Here is an 11,870-nt window from a genome sequence, read left to right on the forward strand (position 1 = left end):
AAAAACATAATGCACTTGTTCAAAAGGGTGATCTCAGCTGAGACAGTGACGAAATATTCTTTTAATAATATAAATGATGTATTATCGGCCGCATACTAGTTCGTATTAATAATTCTTTGCTTGTTTGCGGACATTTGGGAACCATCCCCTTTAAGTCCACGAGTGTTGTTCTTCTTGCTCGGGTCAATGCGGCGGTGTGAAATCATTTTCAAATCAATGCCATTCGGAGCTCCTCGGCCATTTTTATCGAAAACAACCTCGGATGTATTTGGACGGTTTACATACTCAAAAAGAGGTACGTTTAAGTCCGCTGCAAGTAGATCGCGTAGTAATTTTATTTAGCAGTTAAAATTTATGACTTAACTCATGGAAATCTTAATTATGTTTGCAATAATATACTTCACTGACAATCAATTTAAACTTGGATCAATAAAAACAATTCTAAAACACTACATTTCATAAATGATATTATTCAAAATTTTACGAACTATTTCAACTGATGTACCGGCATACATCCGAGGTTGTTTTCGATAAAAATGGCCGAGGAGTTCCGAATGAATCAATGCATGTGCCAACAATTATAAAGTTCATGTCAAGTTTTATTATCATTATTCCTGTCTTGAATGGTTTTGTTTCTTTTTTTCTATTTTGGAATTGAGATCTCGAACTTTATGAAAAATATTGCGATGAGTTCCTGCTACTACGACCGTCACCATGACAACACATATATAAAGGTCAAAGTGTATCGTCTTTATATAAGATATTTTCAAGATTATTCTCATCAACTGATCGGTTTTCTAACTGCACTATTTTCTATGCATATTTATAACTATTTTCACGTTCTGTGAAGTAAGTATGCAGAAGTTTCACATTCTTTATTACTCATCAATGACATTTTAAGCGGTTATCATGAAATATCTAATTATTTAGACTGCTGTAGACTGATGGGCTTTTCAGAAATTATAACCTTGACCTTCAGGCTTAAAACATATTGGGCCGATTGTTTTCACATTTGTGTTAACAACGGTCCTAACGCCATCATTATTGTTAACTTTCAAATCACTATTATTCTGGAATTAAAATAGACACATTCGTGATCTGCAGTATTCCATACAAGATTCGAGACAAATGTTTCGGTTGTACAAGTTGTATTTAAATATATGAGAATGTTATAAAATAGTTGAATTTTAAAAGTTGACAACGATGGATATAATCGCGTTGTTAACTTTTACAACGTTCTGACCAATCGGGACACTGTCTGACGGAATGTCAATTTTTCATTCATAGTTACAAGCTGATTATATATCAAAATATCCAAATAAATGGATGGACACGAACATGCTCAGTTTTACACATTAAGTCTTTTAAAGTCTTGGAAACAAGCAGGCGACTAAGACATGTGTTTCATATATTATTAGATAGTTAAAAAATAGTTAGAACGATTATAAGTGCTGTGGGGCTTGGAGTGTGTTTTTTAATGGTTCCAGCGCAGCTGAAACGTTTGTACATATAGTATGTGTTTATACCCGCGACAAACGAAGTGGATGGAATTTAATTAAACGTCATACGATAGTCAAGCACAGTAGAAGGAAGTGCAGTGTACAAGAACCATAACTCTATTTAAGCTAACAGCAGTTATTTCCCTTCTTTATTTTCTATTGTTCGGTGCATAACTTGGAAACTACTGGATGGATTTTTATTAAACTTTATACGATAGTAATGTTCAACGAGAGGAAATGCAGTGTACAAATACCATGACTCTATTTTAGCTAATTACAGAGTTATTGCCTTTATGTTTTCTTGTCCTGAGCATAACTTCAAAACTTCTTGATGGAATTTAATTCAACTTCATGCGATGGTGAAGCATCATGAGAGGAAGTGCAGTGTATAAGAAGTATAACTCTATTTCAGCTAATTATAGAGTTGTTGCCCTTTGCAATTTTTTATTGTCAGGATGATAACATGAACACTACTTAATGGAAATTAATAAAACATACAATTATTAAACATAATGAGAGGAAGTGCAATATGCAAGAGCCATAACTCTATTTTATGTTATTACAGAGTTATTGCCCTTTGTTACTTTTTCTTGTTCGGAGCACGACTTCAACATTACTGGATGGAATTTAATTAAACTGCATAAAATGGTAAAGCACATGAGATGATGTGACAGTTTAAGAACCATACTGCTATTCTACATCACTACAGAGTTATTGCCCTTTGTCACTTTTCCTTGTCCGGACCAGAACTTGAAAACAACTTGATTGAAATTCATTCAACTTCATACCTGGGTGAAGCACAACGAGAGTGCATTGTACAAACACAATAACTCATATAATGGTAAAGCACAACGATAGAAAGTGCAGGATACAAGAAATATAACTATATTCTATCTTATTACAGAGTTATTACCCTTTGCCACTTTTTCTTGTCTGGAGCATAACATGAAAATTACTTGATCAAATTTCATTAAACTCTATACTTTGCAAAAGCACAATGAGAGGAAGTGCAGTGTACAAGAATCATAACTCTATTCAAGCTTAATACAAAGTGCCCTTCATCACTTTTTCTTGTCAGGAGCATAACTTGAAAACTAATGGATATAATTCAATTAAACTTCATACAATGGTAAAGCACAATGAGAGGAAGTGCAGTGTACAAGAACCATCACTCTATTCAAACTTAATACAAAGTGCCCTTCATCACTTTTTCTTGCCAGGAGCATAACTTGAAAACTACTAGATAAAATTTAATTAAACTCCATACAATGGTAAAGCACAAATAGAAAGTTCAGTGTACAAGAACCATAACTCTATTTAAGCTAACTACAGAGTTATTGTCCTTTGTTATTTTTTCTGGTCAGAAGCTTAACTTTTACATAACTCAATGGATTTTAATTAAACAACACACATTGTTTAAGCAAGGTAAGTGGAAATGAAGTGTATAATAACCTCAGAGTTATGGCCTATTTTCAAAGAAATAGTTTGCCATTCCATTGTGCAGGCAGAACTTGGTGGTATTGGTTACTCCTGTCACAGCTCTAGTTTATTGAGTAGAACAAGAAGCCTATATCAACATTTACTGAAGCCAGAGTTATGGTCCTTTCTAAACATCTTACAACATGTGTGTAACCGGGTTTCATATCTGAATATCTTGCACAGATTACAACTTACTGACAAGTTTGAGTTTTTGTCGACAACCCAAAGCTGACTACAACACGAAGGTTATGACACTAACAAAAACTCTCAATTCTAGACAAGATAAAACAAAACGGAAGTCTTTTGAGTAATTTTATAGTGTTTTTTTTATTTTAACCAAATTTTATAAAACATTTCAGCTAAATTTCTAAGTAGTCTATCTGTAGACTAGTCCATCCTTCTCACTTCAGCTCTGGTGACCATTCCTAACCTGAAAATAAACAGATAATATTATGATATTTAAAATTAATATGTATTTATTATCATTATTATTTTTATTATTATTATTATTATTCCTAACCTGAAAAATAAACGGATATTTAAAATTAATATGTATTTAAATATTATTATTATTATTATTTTATTATTAGTCTAAAATATCAATTTAAGCACTTTTTTCTTTATAATGATACTGTTGAGGATCATGAAGGCTTATCAATAATATGTAGTAACATAATTTTTTACTGTTTCATAAACTCTTAATAAAGTGTTGTTTTTTTGGACAATCTAGAGTATAACTAAAGTATTATCTTTCCATGCTCTCTCTCTCTCTTCAGCATAATAATTGTTGTCTTTGAGTACAATAAAGTATAATAAACTCTATAAACTCAGCGATTTTCAGCATTTGTTGAATAAAAATATGGTTTGCCAATTAGCTAACCTGCAGCATTGAGCAGGTTTTCTCCTCATCAGGTTGATGCCCATGTTGTTGGTGGGTCTTGGGGTTCCTGGGGGAAGGTTGAAACTTCTGAACTCTTTCTGATACTCCATCTGTCAGAAATGATTCTTTTAGTATTTGTTTAAGTGTTTTTTCAAGTTCAGTAGTCTTTTAGGTAGCCTTATATTTTACAGCATTATACTTACAGTTTATACAGTAATCATTGTATTTCTTTTAAGTTAATAATAATAAAATAATACTTTTTATCATATAAATTGAACTTCAGGATAACTTTTTCAAGTTGAAATTTGTTGTATTAAAGAACGATATAAATATTCCTTATATTTCCAACCCTGAGTACAATTGAAATGTGTAATCTTTCTGATAGTACATGTATTGCAATATTTTAAAATGAAGTCCCCAGAACTTTTTTTAAAATATATTATATGAAAAAATGAATAAATAATTTATTGAAAGTTACCTTGGCAATCTGCTTCTTTCTTTCCAAGCATCTAATGATGGCGTTCTGGTTCACATTTGTTGATGGTGTCATGTAACGACTCCAGGACGGTGCCTGCCCCTTGTCCGTCTTCGTCATTTCTCTTCTGGAGTTGATTTTGGAGGTCGCATTTCTAATCGACATCTTGAGTGACTTGACATGCTCATTGTTTGCCGGTACGACTTGCCGTGGCATCCTTAGCGCCGTCATTTTCTCCTTTGGTTGCCAGGTGCTTATTTTGGACTTCACCTGGTTGAGACATTTCGATTGTTTCTGATATTTCATCTTCGACTGATGGTAGTGCGCAACTGATCCAAACTCTTTTGGGTTAACCACTGGTCTCCAATCATCCTTCCTCTGGATAGAATTGATACTGCCTTGGTTAGCCTCATTCCAAGTTTCCAGTTTTGATTTAACTTTGGTCAGCTTTTGATTTCTCCTTGCATTGTCCTCCTTTATCTTTCGGAAGTGGTCAACTGAACCATATTGCATTGATTTCTGCGACACTGGTATGTTTCTCATTGACTCTGGCTTCCAGGAATCAATTTTGTTTGAAACATTATTCAAACGCTTTTGCTGCATGGAGTTCTGTTTCTTCATTTGATTGAAGTGCTGCACAGATCCATATTTTATCTCCTTTGAATTACCTGCAGCATATTCATTGTAATTGTAGTTCCTTGCAGATGTTTTCCAGGCAGCAAGAGAGTTTGGGCAGTCCTCTTCATTTTTAGGGCTGAAGTCCATTGGCTCATTTCCTTCCTCTTCAACATACCTCTGGTACTGAATTCTTGGTAAAATTGTAAACGGATTCATGGCCCGAGGCATTTTATCATCCTCATCAAACTCAGTTGCATTGGACATTGGCAAGAAGGATTGGCTCATCGATTCATTATCTTGGAATTCATCTCCTACTTGATCAAACTCATCATGGCCAAATTCATTGCCCTTCTCATCATAAGAGGGTCCATAGTCCTGATTTTCGGCCGCATTCTTCTGGTAAACGGCAAAGGACTTTGCACGCTCAGGGCTTTCAGAGATTCTCCTCGATACGTTTTCTGCAGACACTGCAACTTTTCGCGGGCTCTGTTTTACTTTCATTGATCTTTGAACAGTAGAGCTTGCCTTTACATTTCTCAGCCGCTTCAACCGAATTGCATTTTCCTTCTTTATTTGCTCCATGTGTGATAGGCCACCATACTTCTTCAATGGTGTGATGTGAAAAGGAATCAGACCAGGGTCATCTGCTTTTGGCAGTTTTCTTTCATGTCTAGTTTCATCTGCTTCCTGGTCTCCGCTGTTATCACCTTCACAACTGTAGGCATCATTCTGGAAGGCGCCATAGTATGGTTGACTTGTGTAAGATCCATATTTCTGGTTTTCAGCGGCATTCTTGTCATAGTCTGCAAAGGACCTTGCTTTCTCTGGGTCTTCAGTGGCCTCATGACTGGTTATGTTTACAGAGGATTTCAAACACTTCCTTGGGCTTTGTTTGACATCAAATGACTTCTGCGCATCACGTCTTGCCTTTTCACTCCTGAGCAGTTTCAATTGTATATCGTTTTCCCTAACAATCTTCTCCAAATAAGAAATACTTTCAAGTGTATTCACTGAGGTGATATGGAAAGGCATGGCACCAGGTTCCTTTACTATCTCAGAATGTTCATATGCTTGCAACTTTCTTTCAGATTTAGTCTCTTCATCTGAAAATTCCTTTTCACCTTGGTCCTCATCATCTTCAGGACCTAAGTCATCATTGCATTGTTGGCTAGTGGAAGGTCCATAGTCCTTGTTTTCAGCAGCATTTTTCTCAGAAATGCTAGCAGCAGACATCATTGCCTTCCTAGGACTTTTCTGTTTAACTGTTTCTCTGACGGTAGAGCTGGCCGTAACATTTCTGAGACGCTTCAAGCGAATGGCATTCTCCTTCTTTACTTTCTCCATTTGGGAAATACTTCCATACTTCTTCAACGGCGTGATTTGGAATGGCACCGCTTGGTAGGTCTTTGGTGTCTTGGAACTTTCACTTGATTGCATGGGAGCATATTTCTTCTCATATATTGCATCTTCAATTCCATTTTCATTATTTAAGGCATCATCGTCTGGCTGACTAGTTGAAGGTCCAAAGTCCTCCTCTTCATTGGCCTCCATTTCATGAGCCTCAAACGACAGCAAACTCTCAGACTTCTTAATGGCCTCATTTTTTGCTATGGTGCTTGCAACCTCAGCCACTTTTCGTGGGCTTTTTCTTGTTTCACTAATCTTTCTGATTACAGAACTTGCCTTGATATCTTTAAGCCGCTTTAACTGCAAGGCGTTCTCTTTTTTTATCTGCTGAATGTGAGAAATACCGCCATACTTTTTCACCGCAGTGATGTGAAATGGAACAACCTGGCTGTCTGTGACTTTCTCTGCACTCTCGTCTGGTTGCAGTGAAGCTGAATCTTGGCTATGTTCTTGATTGGCAATCTCAAGTTTGTCACCATCAACAGTGGTGGTTTCATCTTCATTTCTTTCCAGTGCCTTTTCCATTACTTTTCCAACAATAGTGTCCTCGTCTTCTTTCTCTGGATCTTCATCGCTTTCCTCGGTAACAGGATAACAATTAAGTCTCTGCTTCATTTTGGGAAAGACAATAAGCTCAACAGTTTCATTTTCTTTTCCTGGTTGTATTAGCAGTTTGTCCCACACAGATGCAATAAACTCAACCCTTTTCCTTTCATGTTCATCTTTGTAGGTCATTGCATATTCATCATTGTCTGCAGCTTCCTCTTCATCATATTCATTCATGTCCTTCTCTGTTCTGTAACCAGTCTTGCTATTGTCAGAATTGTATATGGGTGTTGGAGCATTTTCAACAGAACAGTTGTTCATATTCTCTTCAACTACTGTTGTCTCTGTATTGCGCTCAACCATTTTCTTTTCTTCTGCAGTCTCAACTCTCTCATCTTTGTCATCAGTTGATAACTTAATTTGGAAAGGAACTTCTGTTGTCTCTGCATCAGAACTTTCTGGGATTTTCTTGTCTTCCTCAACAAATTCATCTTTTTCATCAATGGGTAACTGAATTTGATTTGCTTCTGTGGCTTCTGCATCAGAATCCTCTGGGGTTTTCTTGTCTTCCTCAACTGTTTCATCATTTTCAACATTTGGCTGAATTTTGTCAGGCACTTCTGTTGTCCCTGTATCAGCATGCTCAATTGTCTTTTCTTCTTCATCATCAGTTTCAACAATTTCATCAGTGGGGAACTGAATTTGAATTGCTTCTGTGGTTTCTGCATCAGAATCCTCTGGGGTTTTCTTGTCTTCCTCAACTGTTTGATCTTTTACATCATTGGGCTGAATTTTGTCAGGCACTTCTGTTGTTCCTTGATCAGCATGCTCAATTGTCTTCTTTTCTTCTTTATCAGTTTCAACAAGTTCATCAGCGGGGAACTGGATGTTGGAAGGATCTTCAACCATAACCTCATGCTGGCCATCACCTTGACCAGCTTCAAATTTCAGGTTGGCCCATTTGCTGGCAATCTCATCATTCTTGGAATCCAAGTTAGGGGAAATGGTGAAATCTTTATCTTTAGTTTCACCTTCATCTTCAACTTTTCTGGCCTTTGATTTAAAATAAGTATGATTTAAATTAAATATTTTTATAGCATTTGGCTTACATACAGTCAAAATTTGATATGACGAAGTCGTTGGGACCTAGGGAAAGTTATACTTTGATAAAACGAACATTTGATATAACCAAAATACAAAAAAACATAATAAATAAAACAAAAAAATCGGAAATAGTTTGACATAACCAGAAGATCCAGATAATGGAGTTCGACATAACAAGTTTCGACTGTATTTTGAATTAATATTCACCCATACACAGAAATTTATAAAATATCGTATCATAATGAAATACAATAGTATAATAGTACTTAATAATTTAACAGTAATTTCCTTGATAAACATGTATTTAGTAAGTTTGAATAATTTATGTCTCAGTCTTTATATTAACTGGAAAAAAAAAATAGAACATATATATTTTCATTATCAGAGGCGCTGGAGTTGGGGCACCATAGGTATATGCCTATCAATATTTTAATTTCTGAATAAAGTAGAACATAACTTTATCATGACAACACATGATACTTCTCTCAAGCTACATTTTTTGAAGAAATTGTAACATTACGATTATTTCCAAAAGCTCTCTGTCTATGGAAAGTTTTAGGGGTGTTTGTCAATTAATCACTTAAACAAAGTGTAATCGATATTGATTTTGTCATCAATAACACCATTAAGGAGTAATGAATGTATGGCAAGTAATAGTATCTTGATGAATGTTAGTCAGCCAAAATAAACATTTCTATGTTTCCAGTACAATCATATAAACTATTCTACTATGATTTTCTCAAATATTATGAAGTTTTTTTAGAATCCCCTGCATACCACATTTATTTGTAAGGCAATTTCTACCAACAGAAGAACAGTGGCACATTTCAATTATGTTTTCATTGCCTAGACCTGTTACAACTGTTTGCAGATGAACTGAGCATTTCAAGTCTTTAAAGAATTTAATGATCATGACTTTAACTCCGCCCGAATGCGAAAGGTGAGTTTCAAATCAAGTTCAACATCTATAACATATCGATTGACTTTCCTGACATCAAAGGAAAACAACAGCATACATCAGTGATTTGGTATATACTTTGACATATCACTATGAACAAACTACTAAAGACACATCTGTTAATGCGCAGTTTGCATTTGCTTTGTATCAATCGACTTAATGAATTGTAGCTTCAAATTATGCTCACACGGTACTGGTAGGCATAGTTACAAGTGAATTTCTTCGAAAAGCTGAAAATTTACTGTTCAAAACCACTTTAGGTAATGTACAAATTGACTGCCTCTTGGTAGGGTAATGCCATTTTGCCATCTTTTTATCAACTGATTGACAAGTACACTCTGCTGAATTCACAAGCAATTTAGTAGTATCTTTTGAATGAAACAAGCAAAATCCTGTTTACTGACAGACAGTTCATCCACACTGAATGGAGTGTACATAATTGACATTAATTTTATTTAGAACTAAACCACATTTCAGTGCAATATCATTTATATATAGCCTACCATTATATGTATGTGTTTATATCTAGATTAAAATTATAAGATGTGCCTTGAAGATTTCAAAACTTTGCCACAACAGTTGCTTTTTTTGTAATAAGAATTGTCCCAACCAAGACATGAAACAGCAAACTCCTAGCAGTGTAACAATTCTGACGTTACCAACTGAGCTAGCCATGTTACCCTCCCCCCCACCTCCCTAAAAAATTGCTCAACTAACACATACAGGTTAAACTTTGAAGTCATTCCACTACACAGGGAAAGGCGGGACATTGTTGCCCACACTGTAGTGCAAAGTGCTCTTGTAATTTAGAGTATGTCTTTTTTGTTCAAGATATGTATCATAAATCCTATTTTTTCTTTAATTACATTCCTCTTTGAATGATCATAACATATATAGTATGTGTCTTATTTTATAAGTGAGCATTGTAGCAATTAAATACAATTTGGATTGTGTGCATAGCATATGGATATTTCATTTTTTCAACCACAATAATATTTTAAGGTTTGTAACGAATTCATTAGATAAATTTTCAACAATTTTGTCTGGACTACTAAGCGAAAGTCAATAAATGACCCCAAGTCCTAGTGTAAAAGGAATGTTTTAGGTGTAACATGACTTTTGTAGCCATGGAAAATTCCAAACCTCCAAACCCAGCCCCTCCGCCCCAAAACATCCTGACGCCTCTGATTATTGAACAATTTATCATTAAATTAGAATTTTGTGTATATACCGAGGAATGAAAATTGATGATGATGATGATGATGATTGGTGATGGTGATGCATTCAATAAATTGAAACATTTATCTTTGAATATGTACTTACATGGAGGACCATGGGCTTGCATGGAGTAGTCTCAATGTTCTCAACATGCACAACATCACGCTCACAGCTTTCGACATCATCACAAAAGGCCTCGTTGTGGTAGGCAAAGTTGTCTGTGTCATCCTCAGCAAGGAGAGCAATGGACTCTTCAGACTTGCTCTCATCTGATCGCTGACCGAGCTTCTTTCGCAGTCGCAGTACAATGCCTAAATAATTATAATGGATATGATTATTGATAATTACATTTGGTGAATTTTTCGTACAACCTGATTTTAAAATAATATGAAACAGAATTAAATTATTTATTAAATAAAACAAACAAGCAAATTAAAGCAAACATATACTGGATAGACAATAGTTTATAAAAAAGAAAACAGTACATGGACAAATGTATAATTATATAAACATTTTAAATGTATAAATTATATGGATTATATTAAATAAAAATAATAAATAAATGGAACAAGCAATGAATACAGTAATAAACAAATGCAAAATAAATGAATAAAAAATTCCTCCTAAAATACATGAATATGAGTTGATGGCATTATACAAATAAATAAATAAATTTATAAATGAAATAAATAAATAAATAAATAAATAAATAAATTTTATTTATTTATAAATAAAATAAATAAACAGATAAATAATCAAATAAATAAATTAATCAATGCCAAAAATAAAATAAAAACATAAATACATAAAAAAAAAACAGTTTAAAAGAAATGTTATTAGGAGCAATATGATTCTAATATATATCTACTCACTCTGCTTTCGCTTTTGCTCGTTGTTCTGTTGTTTGCGTTTGGTTGAGTTTTCAGTGAAATCTTCTTCCAATAGTTTCACCAAACTCTCGTCAAGTTTGTCGCACTGCACGCCAAACCGTCGACGTATGTACGACTTGACTGTTTTCTCACTTTTTACTGGCAAACTTTTTGTGTTTCCCATGAAATGACAGCTACATTTTGGATAAATATTAGATTGAAAATAAGCGCGGCTTGTCACTTTGCTTGTATCTACGATACTGACGTATCTATGCAGTTACTGTGACGTAAATACATTCCTGTGTACCATGTGACTTCCAATTGTACAATTTGATTGGCTGTCCCGCACAAAAAAAAAACATTTTGATTGGATAAGAAAGTTGGTTGGCGGTCGTTTTCAGCTTAGTTAAAATGTGTTGCCAACGCAGGGCCATGTTTTGAGTATATGTAAAAAAATCCTTGCACAGAAGTCTTTAATATTAACTGTGTTACTAGAGTATCGAATACATTTGAATTGTACATAGATCTATATGAAATAATCTCATTAATGATAATGTCATCATATTTAAAATGAACTACGTACCATGGTAAATTAATAATATATATATATATATATATATATATATATATATATATATATATATATATTAAAAAATCAATTAAAATTCAAATGTATTCGATACTCTAGTCTATTAGATCTAGCTGAAAGCAGAAATAATATGTAATAACAAGCAAGCTTGCAGACTGCAATAAATCCTTTTTTGGAATCTTTTCACCAAGAATCGTTGAAAGAAATTCTTAGAATTCTTGGTGTATC

The 11,870-nt window shown here is 34.3% G+C and overlaps 1 protein-coding gene across 1 annotated transcript; it reads right to left on the minus strand.

The window, feature by feature from the left end:
* Positions 1-4,026: 4,026 nt before the first annotated feature.
* LOC128205954 (uncharacterized) lies at positions 4,027-11,237 on the minus strand. The gene is made up of 6 exons (XM_052908032.1): positions 11,057-11,237; positions 10,290-10,495; positions 5,457-7,957; positions 5,267-5,404; positions 4,337-5,141; positions 4,027-4,035 (listed from the first exon to the last, which is right to left on the minus strand). Exons 1-6 carry the CDS (start codon positions 11,235-11,237, stop codon positions 4,027-4,029), a joined length of 3,840 nt encoding a protein of 1,279 aa, XP_052763992.1.
* Positions 11,238-11,870: the final 633 nt, after the last annotated feature.

Source organism: Mya arenaria, chromosome 2 (assembly GCF_026914265.1).
Source record: "Mya arenaria isolate MELC-2E11 chromosome 2, ASM2691426v1".
In the NCBI taxonomy this organism is placed as follows: domain Eukaryota; kingdom Metazoa; phylum Mollusca; class Bivalvia; order Myida; family Myidae; genus Mya; species Mya arenaria.

What these genes read in the sequence shown, in the direction of transcription:
- LOC128205954 (XM_052908032.1), bottom strand. Translation starts at nt 11,237, where the DNA reads ATGGGAAACACAAAAAGTTTGCCAGTAAAAAGTGAGAAAACAGTCAAG. An exon ending in CGAGCAAAAGCGAAAGCAGA is followed by an intron (nt 10,496 to 11,056) that starts GTGAGTAGATAT and finishes ATAATTATTTAG; the next exon opens with GCATTGTACTGCGACTGCGA. An exon ending in GCAAGCCCATGGTCCTCCAT is followed by an intron (nt 7,958 to 10,289) that starts GTAAGTACATAT and finishes TTTAAATCAAAG; the next exon opens with GCCAGAAAAGTTGAAGATGA.